Raw genomic sequence first — 16846 nt, 5'->3', positions numbered from 1 at the left:
GAACCTCTTAATTGTCCTACACACATCTGCACTGACCCCTCCTGTGACCCTCCACACTGTCCCTAGGGTGACACTTCCAAAATTCCCAAGTCTCTTCGTGCCCCTCTTTTCAACCCAAAACTCTGCAGTGGTTCCCCATTGCTCTCAGGATCAAGTTGAAACCCTTTCACATGCTCTGCAACCTCTCTGCACCCACCTGTCCAGCCTTTCCTCAGCCTGTGCCTCCGGTGAGGAATCTCCCTCTTGACATGCCAGCTACACCTACCTGCCTTTGGGTCTCCAGTGTGCGCACAGCTGTCACAGGGCTGTGCATACACTTATCCTTTGGCATGGAATGTTTCTCTCCTCCCGCTTTGCATACTTAACTTCTACTTATTGTTCAGATCTCTGCTTGGATATCCCTCTACCGAACTCCCCAAACAGGTCACATCTCCCACGTATAGTTTCTACCAGATGCATCCTATTCCTTTCTCTTGAGGTTCCTGTAACGGTTACAGTTTCACATTTGTTTGTCATTATTTGATTAGTGTTTTTCTCCCCTAGGAGACCCTCCAAAGGCCTGAACTCACCAAGGGCTGAGATCATGCCTGTCTTTGCTCATTATTATGTCCCCAGCACCTAACAAACTGTCCTGCACATAGTAGGTGCTCAATAAATGTTTATTGAATACATGAATGAATAATTAGTGATGCAATAAAGGTCCTTAAGCTTTACCAAATACAGGGCCTGCCTTGATCTAGAGTGAGATTTCAATGGTTCTGGAACTCAGTTTCAGTCAGCAAATGTATAGAGCAAACGCACTGGGCCCTCCTCCACTATTCTTAGGCACACTGGAACGACTTTGCTGGAACCAGGGAGCTGGCTGAATGGCATGAGTGTCTTCTGGTAGCATCTCACACTTGGGTACAAAGGCCTGTCTACGGGCTTGCTCAGGCATGTTGAGAGTCCGAGTCTGCTGTTGTTGGTAGACCTTAATGGGTCCACCTGTTCCCTTTTTCTGAGACAGTGTCCATTGGCTACATGGGTCACATCTCTGGGGGTGGCATAAAGGGCAGCCTAAGGAAGCTTGAGCAAGCTCTGAGGGTGGCTGAGAAGCACCCACTTACTGTGTCAGTTCAGCCTAGCGGGTTTCTTCATATGAAGCCCACCTTATTAAAGGAAGTGGAGGTAGGGGAGCAACTAGAAGCAACTAGTACTTGTCACCTCAAGCAAGATGGGTTATCTACCTACATTCAGCCTCCACTCTGCAGTGTTTACTCCCACCAGTGCCTTAGTCGACTATTTTCAGTGACAAACACTCCAGCTTCAGGGCCAGGCTCTCTGATTTTGGCTTCCTCTGGGTGCAGGAAGGATGAAGGCAGCTGATGCTCCACTAGCGGCTGCCTCGGTGCCAGCAACCTGGCTGTGCTGCTGTTGGTGCCTTGGGTCTTTTTTCCTGTCCGCCCTTCTCGGCTCCCTTGGTTGCTGACTCCTCGCCATCTGACCATCTGCTTCGCTCTGCCCCTTCCACCCACCACACATTTCTGGCTGCTGACGCTTGCTGGCCCAGCCCTTGGGATGAGGGGACTCCTGCCTTCTGCTTCTCTGACCTCTGCTCCCTGGATGCCTTACGTTGATTCTCGTTCTGTGGTCCTGGACTCTTCACTGCTGCTTCTGATCTGGTGGGATAATAATGAGGTTACACGGTGAGAAGGCCATCCAGGTTCTGTAATTAGTAACCACACCAAGCCAGCTCTATTGGGCGGGTGATTAGAACATTTTTTTTTCTAACCATAACACTTATTATACTAAAACTATCTACTTAAGTATTTCCCACCCCCCCAGATGGAGAGTTTCTTGAGGGCAAGAACTGAGTTTATTTTTATTGATATCCAGAGTGCCTGGAATATAGAAGTTAATTGGTAAATGTTGGCTGAACTGAGGTTGGGAATGGGAGGGAAAGTGTATAGGGGATGATGCTCTGATGTCAGCCTCCTGGGCTGACCCTGAAGAAAGAAGGAATACTAGGCATTTGTGGTTGTCACTCCCACCCCTCTCTTGGGGGAGTGGCCCTTGGACAGGGCAGGAGGCTGCTCAACCTTGGCCTTGGCTGCAAAGATCTCTGGGTCTTGCTGTGTGCTTCACCCTAATCTCATCCTGATGCCCGCCCAACCCATCCATGGTTCATCACCCACCGGGTCTGCAGTCCCTCCAGGGAGAGATTCTTTTGTACTAGCACGCAGGCCAGTGGGATGAGGGGGGCAGTAAATCTGGTAGCAAGTGGGAAGCCGCAGGCCGAGTGCACACAGTACTCAGTGCAAGGCAGGTGCTCCGATATCAGGAAAAAGATACAATGGCTCTTTCATTTCTCTCTTTTTTTTTTTTTCAGATTATAAAGTAATACATGTTCACAGGGACAAAATACAACAGTATAAAAGCCTTCTGTCCTCCTCAATCTACTCCCTAACATTAACTACGGTTAACAATTCTTTGTTATTTATTTATTTTTTTTGACACACAGTCTCATTCCTTCGCCCAGGATGGAGTGCAGTGGCACGATCTCGGCTCACTGCAACCTCTGCCTCCTGGTTCAAGCAATTCTCGTAGCTGGGATTACAGGCGCACACCACCAACCCAGCTTATGTTTGTATTTTTTCTAGAGACAGGGTTTCTCCATGTTGGCCATGGCTGGTCTTGAACTCCCAGCCTCAAGTGATCCGCCCACCTCAGCCTCCCAAGGTGGTGAGATTACAGGCGTGAGCCACTGAACCTGACTGTACTGTTAACAATTCTTGAAGTCTTCACGTATACATATGGCTTGCATATACAAAATGTGTGTATGTGTTCACGTGCAGATAGACAGATACACAGACAGACAGAATTTGATGGTGTCATGAGACAGAAAGAGAAAATGGTGGCCCACAGGTATAAAGTAGGGGTGTTGGGGTGAAGGCAGACTTGAAAGGGGCTGTTGATGGGCGAGGTAGGAAGGCCTGAGGAGAAGTGATGGGATACAAGGATAGAAGCAAGGATGGGGCAGGAGATTCTTAATATTTGTGTTGCAAAAAATTTTTGCAGTTTAGAGAGTGAAAAATCCAACATCCAGTTAGCCTGTTTCCTTAAATTAAAAATGGGGTAATGATGTATATTCCTCACAGGTTTATAGTGATGATTAGATGGGGCTAATATATATATATATATTTGTTTGTTTGTTTGTTTTTTGATACAGAGTCTCTATCTGTCACCCAGGCTGGAGTGCAGTGGTGCTATTTTGGCTCACTGCAAACTCCACGTCACAGTTTCAAGTGATTCTCCCATCTTAGCCTCCTGAGTAGCTGAGACTACAGGCACACGTCACCACACCCGGCTAATTTTTGTATTTTTAGTAGAGATGGGGTTTCACTATATATCGGCAAGGCTGGTCTCGAACTCCTGACCTCAGGTGATCTACCCACCTCGGCCTCCCGAAGTGCTGGGATTACAGGCATGAGCCACTGTACCTGGCCAGGGCTAATATATTTACAGTGCTTAGCACTGCACCTCAAACAATATTCTAAGCATTCTCTCAGCGTGTGCTGCTATTATAGTTGTTGATGTTATTATTAGGGTGCTGCTATTGTTGCTGTTTTCAGAATGCTTCACGTGGTGCCTGGCCTATGAGGGAACCTCTATCCATCTGCAGTTGGCATATGGAAAGAACCTCCTGGTTGCATTTCTCTTTCCATTTTAGAAATCATTTTTTTGTCGTGACACTGTCTTTTCCTTTTCCTTCCATGACCGCTCTTAACTTGGTACTTTATGCTGTGCACTCTTGAAGAAAACTTGCTGGTTCCTGATGGTTATAAATCCTTGGAGGTGCGTGGAGATGTTTTAGGTAGTAAAGGGCAGTGGCCATTTTCTCACTGTCTCCCTGCCCTGGTCTTAAGCTGTTGGACATTCTTTAATCAGGAACTTATTTGCTGTACTTCGCACATACTGCCTAAGGATATCAATTAGAATTGCTTACTTAAGAAAAATGCTCAGTCATTAAGACCACTCTTGTTCATTTCCTGCATTTTTTTTTTTTTTTTTTTTTGAGACAGAGTCTCACTCTGTTGCCCAGGCTGGAGTGCAGTAGCGTGATCTTGGCTCACTGCAACCTCCGCCTCCTGGGTTCAAGTGATTCTCCTGCCTCAGCCTCTCCAGTAGCTGGGACTACAGGCTCCCGCCACCTCGCCAGGCTAATTTTTGTATTTTTAATAGAGATGGGGTTTTACCATGTTGGTCAGGCTGGTCTCAAACTTCCGACCTCAAGTGATCTGCCTGCCTTGGCCTCCCAAAGTGCTGGGATTACAGGCATGAGCCACTGTGCCCAGCTTATTGTCTTCATTTTAAGAGCATTGACTCTGCTGCTCCTCTTGAGACATCTTGGGCAGTGATTCTGTTCTTCTGGGATACTCTGGGTGTCTCTACTTGTATTTAGAATGGCTGGCTTAAAAGTCTTTGTTTGAATATTCTGCATCCTGAATGCTCTTAGTTGTCAGTAAAACTATGCCTGCCTACGCACTCTTCTATTTCTGATTTATAAATAGGTTCAGCTGCCTAACAATTACACATACTCTATTTTGCACACACACATTACTTAAGGAGACATTTAGAGGATAGATGGCTTTTATTCCTATGAAGTTATCTGGAAATCATCTTCTTAACTATCTTTTTTTCCCCCAAAGGGGCCATAGTTTGAAGGATTTGTGATGAGACTTTTGGTCTGTGAAGCCCAAGACACAATCTCCAACATGCACAGGAAATCCAGTATCAAATTTCTAACAGGTCTTCAGAGACAGGCCCAGGACTGGCTTGAGCGTGTCAGAGAGGTGTGCGCTGTCTACTTCCCATCATACATGGCCACACATGCCTGTGGCTGTGAGAAATACTGGTGGTGACAAAGACAATGAGATGCCAGAGAAAAAGATCAGTGGGGTTTGCCAAGGTGATTAGGATGTCGTCTTAGGTATAATTAAGGACTTAATAAGGTTGAAGGAAAGAGAGGACATTACAAATACCAAGGCCCCTGAGAGATGTGCCTGGCAACCCAGAAAGGGACATATGGGGGAAAACGCCTTAGTGTAACCGGGTCAGAATTTTCATTCTGGGCAGAACTGGAATTTGAATAATAATACTGAGTCATATACAGCATACAGCTATGACATTTCATTTATTTCTCCATATAATGCAATAAAGTAGATGGATTAACCCTTGACTTTTACAGACGGAGCGGAGGAGAATGAAGAGGCGTCAGTTTGGGCATCAGGCTGGATCTTCACACTCGGACCTCACTCTGCTCTATCCTGCCCAGTGTTGCTTCAAGGCAAAAAGATTTGACACCAGTTTCAGTTTAGATCCTGCCTCTACCTGGGTGTGACCCGGGTCCATCTCCAGCTCGGCCTCTGCTTTCTCTTCATAAACTTTTGGTGTTAGTCTTCGGATGATCTCTAAAACATGGCCCAGGTGTTCCTTGCCAGTAGAGTGTAGTCAGATTTGGAGGGACTGGACACTCAGGGTGAACAAGAGGAAGGCCTCAGGAGGCAGTAAAAGCTGACAAGAGGAGATAAAATGAAGCGCCTAGGGATGCATATTGGACTAGCGGGCGAAAGGCCATGACTCCTTAGTTTGCAGATAGTGAGTGGGAAAGAACTGGGGCCGAGATTGGGTAAGTTTCCCAGCGCAATTAAAAAAGAAGAAGAAGAAGAAGAAGAACTAGAAGAATTACCCGGGTCCGGCCTCTTTCGCGTAGCCTGGGGCTGAGTCGCAGGCTGAGAAATCTGGTCGGGCCAGTAGGGGGCTCCACCAAGCGCAGTCTCAGAATGCCCAAGAGCCCCACCGTCGCCCGGGGTCTTCTAGAGGAGTGGGTAGTGGTGGGCGCTGAAGAGCTGTAAAAGACTAGCAGCCCGCGTCCGCGTCCGTCCTCCCGGGTCCCCAGTCCGCAGGCGGCCGCCGCCTCGGCCCCGCCCTCCCACCTCCATTCCCGGCCCCGCGGGCCCGAACGGTCCCTCTCGCAACCGATCCTATGGCGGGGGCGCGGAGGATGCGAATTCCTAGAAGCCTTAAGAGGCTGCCCAGCGTTGGAAGTTCGTATCCCCGAGAATGCTGGAGGTTCCAGCTCACACACCCCCTCCGAGCACAGAGTCAGCTGGGGGGTGCTGGGAGGGAGAACGCCCCGCTCCTCATCCCCCATCCTTGTGCACCCTGGAGCCCAGCTCCATACGTTCGGCCACCCCAGGCGGACTCGGAGGTGGTCGGGTAGCGGGTGGTGGCGGGAGGGGACCGGGTAACTGCAGGCCGGAGAGGAGGTCGCTGGGCCGGGCCGGAGGCGCACAGGGGCTGCGTGGCTACCTCTGCGGCACCCGCCCCACCTCCGCCGGCTAAGCCCGGAGGGGGACGGTGAGTCAGATCTCGGGCACCCGCGGGTCGGGCATGGGGGGAGGGCAGGTCAGGAAATGACATCAGAGGCCTGTGCTCAGGGAGCGGGGGTCTGAGCCGGGCCGGGGCGGCGGGGGCGGCAGTGAGTGGAGTGGGGTGGCGGCGGGCGGACCTCGGCGGAGCCTCTGGCCTGAGGCAGGATCAGGGCCCCTTCCTGGGGGAGTTTCCTGCCTGGTCCGCCCTTCCCCGCTCTCCCCGCCCCCTCTCCGGGCCGCTCCTTGTATGGTCTGGGCGCCGCTCTCTCCCCGCCCCCTCCCTCCTCCCTCCCTCCTCCTTCCGTGTGTCCCTCCCCGCCCGGCTGGAGGCTGCTCCGGACTGGGACGCAGAGTCCGTGGACCCGGCGCCGAGGAGGCCACCCGAGACGCGGCGCGCACGCTCCGGCCCGCGGTGAGGTGCGGGGAGCGGCAGGGCGGCCCCACGGGGAGGGGGCGCGGGGCGCCGGGAGGGGGCGCATGGGGGTCGCCAAGGGGAGCTGGGACCGCCCGGGGCTCCTGAGCCGGGCTCTGCGCTGCGTAACCCGGCGACCCACCCCAGCAGCCCGGCCCGGCCATGGCGGCCCCCCGCCCGTCTCCCGCGATCTCCGTTTCGGTCTCGGCTCCGGCTTTTTACGCCCCCCAGAAGAAGTTCGGCCCTGTGGTGGCCCCAAAACCCAAAGTGAATCCCTTCCGGCCCGGGGACAGCGAGCCTCCCCCGGCACCCGGGGCCCAGCGCGCACAGATGGGCCGGGTGGGCGAGATTCCCCCGCCGCCCCCGGAAGGTATGCGGCGGGGCTTGGGGGCTGGACCCCAGCGGGCGCCGGAGGGGGGGCACTGTTTCGGGAATCTGGGGATGTCTGGAAAGGTTGTTGCCTAGGGGGCTGGGCGCAGCCACCCTGTCCCGAGCAGATGTTCTTACCTCATCGTGGAGCTCGTGGCTGGGAGCCAGAGCTCCTGGGACCGTTCCAAGTCCCCCGCTTGGGGGTGGGAGGCGGGAATGTGGGGCACGAATCTTCCCCTCCGGGTCCGTTTTCCGAAGTGTAACGGGAGCTGCACCACTCCTCGGCCGTGCCCCCGGCCTTTCCTGACCTGGTACTCCCAGGGCGCCCTGCGCCCCGCCTTTGCGTCCCCACACGCTCTGGGACCCTCGAGAGAATTCTTGAGTTAGGGGTTAGAGCGGTAAACCGAGGGGAGCTTGGGTGAGGGGCAGAGGGACCCCGGGCGACGTCTTTCTCCTTCCTACCCCAGACTTTCCCCTGCCTCCACCTCCCCTCGCCGGGGATGGCGACGATGCGGAGGGTGCTCTGGGAGGTGCCTTCCCGCCGCCCCCTCCGCCGATCGAGGAATCATTTCCCCCTGCGCCTCTGGAGGAGGAGATCTTCCCTTCCCCGCCGCCTCCTCTGGAAGAGGAGGGAGGGCCTGAGGCCCCCATACCGTCCCCACCGCAGGTATGGAGGCCTGGGAGGGGCGGCTGTACCGGACACCCCCAAGGCGAGGAGAAGAGGGCCCTTTCTTACCTCCCCTGCACCTCTGCCTTGGGGGTGGGGGGAATGGAGGCATGGAATAGGTGCTCTGACCTCTGACCCTCTAGCCCAGGGAGAAGGTGAGCAGTATTGATTTGGAGATCGACTCTCTGTCCTCACTGCTGGATGACATGACCAAGAATGATCCTTTCAAAGCTCGGGTAAGGGACCGCAAAGTAGGAAAAGCAGGGCCCAGGGCCAGAGAGACAGGGGATAGAGCTATGGAGGATGGTGTCCTCCTGTCTGCATCTCTCTTCCCTCTCCCACCCCTTGCAGGTGTCATCTGGATATGTCCCCCCACCAGTGGCCACTCCATTCATTTCCAAGTCCAGTACTAAGCCTGCAGCTGGGGGCACAGCACCCCTGCCTCCTTGGAAGGCCCCTTCCAGCTCCCAGCCTCTGCCCCAGGTTCCGGCTCCAGCTCAGAGCCAGACACAGTTCCATGTTCAGCCCCAGCCCCAGCCCAAGCCTCAGGTCCAACTCCATGTCCAGTCCCAGCCCCAGCCTGTGTCTTTGGCTAACACCCAGCCCCGAGGTCCCCCAGCCTCATCGCCAGCTCCAGCCCCTAAGTTTTCTCCAGTGACTCCTAAGTTTACTCCCGTGGCTTCCAAGTTCAGTCCTGGAGCCCCAGGTGGATCTGGGTCACAGCCAAATCAAAAATTGGGGCATCCCGAAGCTCTTTCCGCTGGCACAGGCTCCCCTCAACCTCCCAGCTTCACCTATGCTCAGCAGAGGGAGAAGCCCCGAGTGCAGGAGAAGCAGCACCCAGTGCCCGCACCGGCTCAGAACCAAAACCAGGTAAGGGATGGTGATAGGACAAGGCTTGGGACCCGGGTGCTGGGGCGGGGCTGAGTCAGGAGCCAGAACAGAAGCATGAAGGTGATTGGAGAGTCAGGGTGGACACGGGGGTGGCGGGATAGGAAGTTTCATCCTCTGAGGTTAGCCTGGTGGAACAGTGGTAAGAAAATGCTCTTCTGGAGGAGAGGCCTGGCTGGGTGTGGGGCTGGGTGGGGCCTCGCTGGGAGGGCACAGAGAGCACAGGCTCTGAATTAGGAGGATCTGGTGGACCTTTCCTTGCGCCTTTACTCCAGAAAGTTAAAGGGAGGGATGAGATCACCAGTCCCACCTTGGTTTTTCCCATTCTTGGGTCTTGAGTTAATCTCCCTGCTCCTCTGAGCACTCTTTCTGCCTGAGGGCTTGGAGATAAGAGTCAGCCCCAGTAAACATTGGCTGAGCCAGCATCTACCACGTGCCAGGCACTGTGCTCTGTGCTCAGGAGGGTAGGACATGGGAAGGACGAGATCTCTGCAAGAAGCTCAGCCTTCAGGTGTCAGATGGACCTGGAATGGAATTCCTGGTTCGAGCTTCTCCCAAGCCCTTAGACTGGGCAAGTTAGGTGAACCCTGAGCCTCAGTTTCTCGATCTTTAACATTATCTACTCCATACAGTGGTTGTAAAGATTAGGTGAACTAATAACCTAGAGAGTGTTGGGTTCTGTATCTAGCACATGAATGCTCAAAATACAAAAGCTGTAATTACAAAATGGTTCTTGCCTTCTAGTTCAGGAAATAAGACCTTCCAGTTTCTGGTGATGATGATGCTGGTCCAAGCATCCATAGAGTCCACTGATAGTGTGGATGTCTACTTACACTCAGACACAGCATAGGAAGAAATGCCAAGGACCAGTGAGCTTTGCAGAATCCTGCGAGTCACAGGCACTCAGACCAGGAAGTCCACTTGGGGCCTGACAAATTAGGAGAGGCTTCGAAGGATGGGCAGGACGTAAGAATCCGGAGAGGAGAGGGATGTTTGGAGAGCAGAAAGTGGAAGGTTCCTGTAGGAAAATGATGGAGCTGTACTTGGAGAGGCAAGCGGGGCTGGAGGGCGTAGGAGGTGAAGTGGCTCACCCAAGGAGCTCTTGAGCACTGGAGAGGCATTCATGATTTTTTTTTTTTTTTTTTTTTTTTTTGAGACGGAGTCTCGCTCTGTCACCCAGGCTGGAGTGCAGTGGCCGGATCTCAGCTCACTGCAAGCTCCGCCTCCCGGGTTCACGCCATTCTCCTGCCTCAGCCTCCCGAGTAGCTGGGACTACAGGCGCCTGCCACCTCGCCCGGCTAAGTTTTTGTATTTTTAGTAGAGACGGGGTTTCACTGTGTTAGCCAGGATGGTCTCGATCTCCTGACCTCGTGATCCGCCCGTCTCGGCCTCCCAAAGTGCTGGGATTACAGGCTTGAGCCACCGCGCCCGGCCACATTCATGATTTTTGAGTAGGTGCAGGGTGGGTCAGGAGGGCTGGTGAAAGCAGTGTTTTTGGAAGCTTTCTGGAAAGTTTCACCAGCAGAGATGTGTATTCGAGGGAAGTCAGTGATGGGTTGAGTTCACTTTTGGGCAATAGTAATATTAGCTGCAATGAATATTAAGCCCTGCATGTGAGAGCTGTGTGCCAGAGCTGTTGGGAAGGCACAGCCTCCAGGACTTTGCCAGGGATAAGCAACTGGAAGACAAGGGTGAGGGGAAGAGGAAAAACAAAGTCTCCAGGGCGATTTGGAGATTGGGGGTGTGGGCGGATGACAAGATTGCTGACAAAATAGAGAAGTCCAGAAGCGGAAATGGTTTGGACGGGAAGAGGAGGGGTCCAGCTGTCAGCGTATTGAGCAACAGGTCCCAGGAGAACTTTCAGCTGGGGCCGTCATTCAGTTAGAAATTCAGGGCCAGGTTTCAGGACAGGGCCAGAGATGTCTAGCATGGTAGTGGGACACAGTGACACTGTGACGCTGGAGGGTCAGGGTCGGAGCTGAGGAGCTTCCCAGGGAGTACAGACAGCAGGGACTGGGAGGTGTGGGAAGAAGAGTCAGGAGGAGAGTCAGGGTGCACTTGGAGAAGAGAGCTGAGCCCTTCAGCGGGGTATTTGAGGGAGTGAGGACTCAAGGCTAGAGATTAGACTGTTGCGAAATCGTCACCGGTCTTGGGATGGCCTGTTTGTGCCCTGTAGTGGGAACACAATGTGAGGAGTTGAGGAGAGAGTGGGTGGTGAGAAGTGGGGCTACTGGTATAGCCTGGTCTTAAAGATTGGCAGGGAAAAGGACTAAGGGAAGGACTGTGTATCAGTGATGTGAGTGTGATGTGTGTGTGTGTGTGTATATGCATATGTGAATATATGAGTGGCGCATGTGTGTGAATGGTGTGTGTGTTAGTGTGTGGGTGTGGGTATGGTGTATGTGTATGTGAGTATATGTGCATGTGTGAGCATGAATGTATGAGTGGCATGAGTGTGGTGTGATTGTGTGAAAGTATGTATATGAGTATATGTGTGCATGTGTGAGCAAAGGTGTGTGCATGTGTGAGTGGTGTGTCAGTGTGATGTGTATAGTGTGTCATTGTGTATATATGTGTGAAAGTATGCATAAGCGAATGAGCACATACATTCATTGTATATATATGTGTGAATATGCACAAGCGAATGAGCACATACATACTTTCACACATATACACACAAGTGGTGTACGTGTATACATGTGAGTGTGAGTGGTATGTGTGGTGTGGTATATCCTTTTTTTTTTTTTTTGAGACGGAGTGCAGGCTGTCACCCATGCTCACTGCAGCCTCCACCTCCCAGGCTCAAGCGATTCTCCTGTCTCAGCCTCCCAAGTAGCTGGGATTACAGGCACGTGCCACTACACCTGGCTAATTTTTGTATTTTTAGTAGAGACGGGGTTTCACCATGTTGGCCAGGCTGGTTTTAAACTCCTGACCTCAAGTGATCTGCCCATCTTGGCCTCCTGAAGTGTTGGGATTACAGGCGTGAGCCACCGTGCCTGGCTTGGTGTGGTATATCTGAATGTGAGTGTGCATGTGAGTGGTGTTTGTGTGTGTGGTATGGTATATGTGTGAGTGTGAATGTGTGTGGTATATGTGTGAGTGGTGTGTGGTGTATGTATGTGTGCATGTGAGTGGTGTGTGGGTATGTATGTGTGAGGGTGTATCAGTCTGTGGTGTAGTGTATGTGGTTTTTGCAAGTTAGGGGAGAAGGGCTCGAGTACGTGTGTAACCTGGGGAAGCAGGTGATGGAGGGTGACTGTTGTGGGAAAGCAGGGTCAGCCTGCTTCGGTCCTTGGAAGAGATCTTGGTGATGTCCCCTCCCCCTAGAGGCATCCCAGACAGCAAGGACAGAGTGGCTGCAGTGTGGATAGGAAGGACGATGAGGGAGCTTAAGCTGGCTGGCTTCCATGTCCTCAGCCATGTGGGAGGTGAGGTCATGGTGCCAGCAAGTGGGTGAAGCAGGTCGTGGCTAAGAAGATGGAGAGGTCTGGAACAGCTGTTGTGGGGAAGCCGGGCTGGAGGTCGTGCGGGCGCTGCAGTGTTGTGAGCTCACTCTGCAGTGTTCAGCGACCTCTCCACTGCTTTTTGCAGCTTGGAAGCAGAAACAGGAAGCGGGTGGTGGTGTGACTTGGGGTGGAGACTGGGCTGGATAGCTGCGGGTGGCTGCAGGTGCCCGGAGGGACAGTGAACCTTGTAGGAGTACATGGTCAGGGGACCAGGCTGGGGCATGGTGGACAAAGTCCAGGGGTGGGTTGCGGGTGGGGGAACTAAGGCTTTTCTGGGTTCGCGTAGTAGGTGTGGATGGGGAAGAGGAGAGGCAGATCATGGCTGGCAGGGGACTTGGAGGTAAATCTGAGGTCAAGGATGTCCCATGATGGATGATGACTGAGTTGGAGGGAAGGTTGGTTTGAAGCGGTGGCATTGGTGCAGGCTGGCAGAGGGGACAGTTCTGGATAGAGGGTCCTGATGAACGGGGATACCCATGGGAGGTGATGCACATGAGGATTCTGTGCTTCTGAAGGAGGAGCCGGGCATTTAGAATGGCACTGGAGAGCAAGGACTGACGAGGCCCTTCACTCTGTCCCCGAGATGCCAGGAAGGGAAGACTGGAGGAGACAAAGTTGAAGTGAGTGTTCCAGGGAACGAGTCAGTTAAGAGATGGCAGGCTCTTAAGGGAAAATGGCTAAGATCTGGGGAGTTGGACTTCTATGGACGCATGCTTCACTGGGCAGAAAGGATGCAACTCTGGGTACAGATAGGGGTCAGGGTGAGGGGCAGTGAAGCCAGGGCTGAGGGGAGAGGGGCTATGGAAGGAGGTAGCAGGGGAGCTTTGGAGGTTCCAGGTGTTACGGGAATGAAGGCATCCGCAGGTAGCACACTCGGTGATGGGGACATGGTCCTGGGTAGGCTTTTCCAGACATAGAAAAGACCCACCCAGTGCACTTGCTCCTGTGGGCGTGTCTCCTGGCAGTCCTGGTGCAGGTCAGACAGCCCCTCCTGGAGTTCTCAGGGTTACCTCTCAGGGTTACTGGCGGCGCTGTCCTTCATCCACTCCCCACCCCAGTCCCCAGGATCCCCTAAATGGAAAGGTTGGACTGGCCTAGGGGACGGCCTTTGGACCTTCTCTGAGGCTGCTGGGGAGGGACCTGAGTAAGGTAGTCCAGAAGTCCCTCACTCGAGGGACAGGGTCTCTGTGTGGGGGTGGGGCTGGGTTCTTGCAGACAGCTCAGTGGGTTTAACCTGCAATTCCTGCCTGTGTTGTATCCCCACGCTGACAGGGGCTGCTCAGCAGCAGGCAGGCCGGGTAGGTGTGTGTGCGCGTGTGTGCACGCTGTTGCGTGCCCCTGTCCCATGGGGGTGATGTCCGAGCATGCTCTGTGGAGTTGATGCGTGGCCCTGGAGTGTCTGGTGCTTCAGTGACCCGAGCTGCTGTGTGCGTGGCCTCCGTCTGCTCAGTCATTCTGGCCTGTCTGTGACTGCTCAGGGGGTTTGGGCAAAGCGGGCGGAAATGTCTTGCTGTACGAGATCCAGGCTTAGGTCCTCTTCCCCTGTTATTTGTGTGGTGCTGGGGATGGCGGGGGTAGGGGGACAAGGGAGAAGCTTTAAGGGTCAAGCCTGAGCATCTGGGACATGAGCTGGGAGCTAAGTCCTCATCGGAAGAAGCCGGGTAGGCTGGCCTGGGGGGGTGGAGGCAGCAACCCCCGAGAGTGTGAAGAAAGTGTTGGGATTGCAGGTGCGCTCCCCTGGGGCCCCAGGGCCCCTGACTCTGAAGGAGGTGGAGGAGTTGGAGCAGCTGACCCAGCAGCTAATGCAGGACATGGAGCATCCTCAGAGGCAGAACGTGGCCGTCAACGGTGAGCCCACCCCACCGGGACAGCCCCACCCTGCCCCCTATCCGAGCGGGCTGATCCCTCACAGCCCTACATACTTCCTTCTATTTACTGCTGTCTTCTCCGGCTTTCCCAGAACTCTGCGGTCGATGCCATCAACCCCTGGCCCGGGCGCAGCCGGCTGTCCGCGCTCTGGGGCAGCTGTTCCACATCGCCTGCTTCACCTGCCACCAGTGTGCGCAGCAGCTCCAGGGCCAGCAGTTCTACAGCCTGGAGGGGGCGCCGTACTGCGAGAGCTGCTACACTGTGAGTTGGGCTGTGCTGGGCGGTCAGGCCCTGGAAGCTGGCTGTGGGGTGCCGGTTCCCTGCCAACCTCCTCCTGCTGCCTCCTCAGGACACCCTGGAGAAGTGCAACACCTGCGGGGAGCCCATCACCGACCGCATGCTGAGGGCCACGGGCAAGGCCTATCACCCGCACTGCTTCACCTGCGTGGTCTGTGCCCGCCCCCTGGAGGGCACCTCCTTCATTGTGGACCAGGCCAACCGGCCCCACTGTGTCCCCGACTACCACAAGTGAGGACCTGCCATCTGCCTTCTGGGCTTCTGCCGCGCTTGGTCTGGTAGTCACCCTAGCATCAGGACAGCCCCAAACCCTTGGTGTTGCTTTCTGGTCCCATGTCCTGTGTGTAGACAGCAGGGACCAAGTCATCTGGATGTAGCTGTCCAGGGGCCTTAGGCCTGGACATCGAGTCCTGCTGCTGGCTGGTCCCTCCCTCGCCCTTGATCACTGAAGCTTATTGTGTGTCTATGTCAGCATTTCGTGAAGTGCGCTGGAGTGACTTCATTTCACACAGGCTGGGTTCTAAAAGTTCTTCTGGAGATCAGCTGTTTGGAAATCTGGTTTCTCCTCAGAAACAGTGTTTAGAAGGTGACTCCTTTTCCAGGCTGACCCACAGAACCTCAGTGCAGCTGTGGGAACAGTGCAGAATCTGACCCTCACCTCCAGTGGGGGTCAGTGTTTGGGCAGACACTTTTAGGATTCCACCTGGGGTGGCCACAACTTCACATCCCTCCACAGTGCCAGGCAGTCAGGGCAGAGGCAACATGCGTTGGGGTGGGCGGATTGGGGGAAGGTGAGGGTCAGGGAAGCAGGATCGGATGGGAGGGGTACCTCAGGGCTGGCTTTCTGCAGGAGCTGCGGTGTGAATGGGACAGTAAGGATCTAGTGGGAGAGAACACCGTGGCAGGCGTGTGGGAGGATATCTTGCTTTGGGAGAGTGACTGGGGAGGCAGGAAACTCCCTTTGATGAGGGCCAGTCATGGTGGCTCAGTCTTAGGCCCTTCTGGTGAGCTTCCTCCACCTAGAGATGCAGGGCAGAGAAGTCTGCCTCCTGGCTGCACAGCCTGGCTTCTGTGTGTGCACACAGGGGATGAAAGCCCTGGCTAACTGCTGGCCCTTTCTCCCCCTTCAGGCAGTACGCCCCGAGGTGCTCCGTCTGCTCTGAGCCCATCATGCCTGAGCCTGGCCGAGATGAGACCGTGCGAGTGGTTGCCCTGGACAAGAACTTCCACATGAAGTGTTACAAGTGTGAGGTCAGCCATCCCTCTGGGCTCCTTGGGCTGGTTCCGACCAGGAGGTGGCGGGAGATGCTGCTTACTAACTGGGTGGTGGAAAGCGCCAGCATTCAGGAAACAGGGCTGTGATTTTGAGGGTGGCTCATGGTGGCAGCCCATCTGCCCTGCCTGAATCCTTCCTGCCGCTGCAGGAAACAGGGCTGTGGGACTTCTGAGGTCACTTTGAGTCACGGATAAGCCAAGAAACAGGACAAGCCAATAGGAGGGAAGGGCATGGTGTTTTACTGTGGTAGGGGATGGGGAGACAGGAGTTGAGAGAAGAAGTCTTCGAATGGAGGTGAGCCAGGATGGAAGAGGCCCCCAAACCTCTCTTTTATTAGGGCAGTGGTGGGCAGGGGAGCAAACACCTTGGAAGCAGTTCTACCCACTGCTTGCCCTCCTGCAGGAAGGTGCTAGTGGGTGACTGGAAGCAGGATAGGGATGGGGAGTTGGGTGTGGCTGGAAAATGCGATGACACCAGCTGTGAGCCATGAAGCATCTTTCTAATTCCACGATGGAGCTGCACGGGGTGGGGTAGGGTGGAGCAGAGCAGGGGCCTTCTGGTCCAGTGCCCCTCACCCTTCCTTCTTCCCAGGACTGCGGGAAGCCCCTGTCGATTGAGGCAGATGACAATGGCTGCTTCCCCCTGGACGGTCACGTGCTCTGTCGGAAGTGCCACACTGCTAGAGCCCAGAGCTGAGTGAGGACAGGCCCTCTTCAAACCGCAGTCCACGCCCCATCGTGGACCACCCACACTGAGACCACCTGCCCTCACCTCAGTTATTGTTTTGATGTTTAGCCCCTCCCATTCCCGACCCCACTCTAGCATCCCAGGTGCCCTGACCCAGGGCCCAAGATGGCCTAGGGATGCAGGGTCCCCACCCTGGGGTCTAGTCCTCGCCCATCCTGCAGGGATTGCCCACCGTCCTCCAGACACCCCACCTGAGCGGGGCACCAGGTTTAGTGCTGCTGCTTTCACTGCTGCACCCACGCTCTCGGCCAGCCCCCGGAGCAGCCTTTGTACTCTGCTTGCGGAGGCTTGGGAGATGCCCTGACCCTCCAGGACATTCCCACCCTCCCCCGTGCTGCCAGGTTGTAGCTATAGCTACAAATAAAAAAAAAAAAAAACCTTGTTTTCCAGAATTCT

At 54.6% G+C, this 16846-nt stretch overlaps 1 protein-coding gene and 1 long non-coding RNA gene across 4 annotated transcripts; one reads left to right on the top strand and one right to left on the bottom strand.

The window, feature by feature from the left end:
- Positions 1-4615: 4615 nt before the first annotated feature.
- LOC126951058 (uncharacterized) lies at positions 4616-7665 on the bottom strand. The gene is made up of 3 exons (XR_007724348.1): positions 7333-7665; positions 5729-5898; positions 4616-5553 (listed from the first exon to the last, which is right to left on the bottom strand). It is a non-coding gene; the product is annotated as an uncharacterized LOC126951058 (long non-coding RNA).
- On the top strand, positions 6482-16842 carry ZYX (zyxin). 3 transcript variants are annotated; one of them, XM_050784937.1, is made up of 10 exons: positions 6482-6825; positions 6976-7195; positions 7662-7861; positions 8005-8097; positions 8213-8734; positions 13989-14109; positions 14222-14391; positions 14480-14658; positions 15558-15678; positions 16295-16842. In XM_050784937.1, exons 1-10 carry the CDS (start codon positions 6661-6663, stop codon positions 16397-16399), a joined length of 1896 nt encoding a protein of 631 aa, XP_050640894.1. In that variant the 5' UTR covers positions 6482-6660; the 3' UTR covers positions 16400-16842. The 3 variants fall into 3 exon arrangements, with proteins under 3 accessions (XP_050640894.1, XP_050640893.1, XP_050640895.1); XM_050784936.1 differs by having other exon boundaries at positions 6484-6825; positions 6973-7195; XM_050784938.1 differs by having other exon boundaries at positions 6736-6830.
- The last annotated feature ends 4 nt before the right edge of the window (positions 16843-16846 follow it).

This window comes from Macaca thibetana, chromosome 3 (assembly GCF_024542745.1).
Source record: "Macaca thibetana thibetana isolate TM-01 chromosome 3, ASM2454274v1, whole genome shotgun sequence".
In the NCBI taxonomy this organism is placed as follows: Eukaryota; Metazoa; Chordata; class Mammalia; order Primates; family Cercopithecidae; genus Macaca; species Macaca thibetana.
Note: the sequence above shows the minus strand (reverse complement) of the source record. Positions and strands in the feature narration are given on the sequence as shown.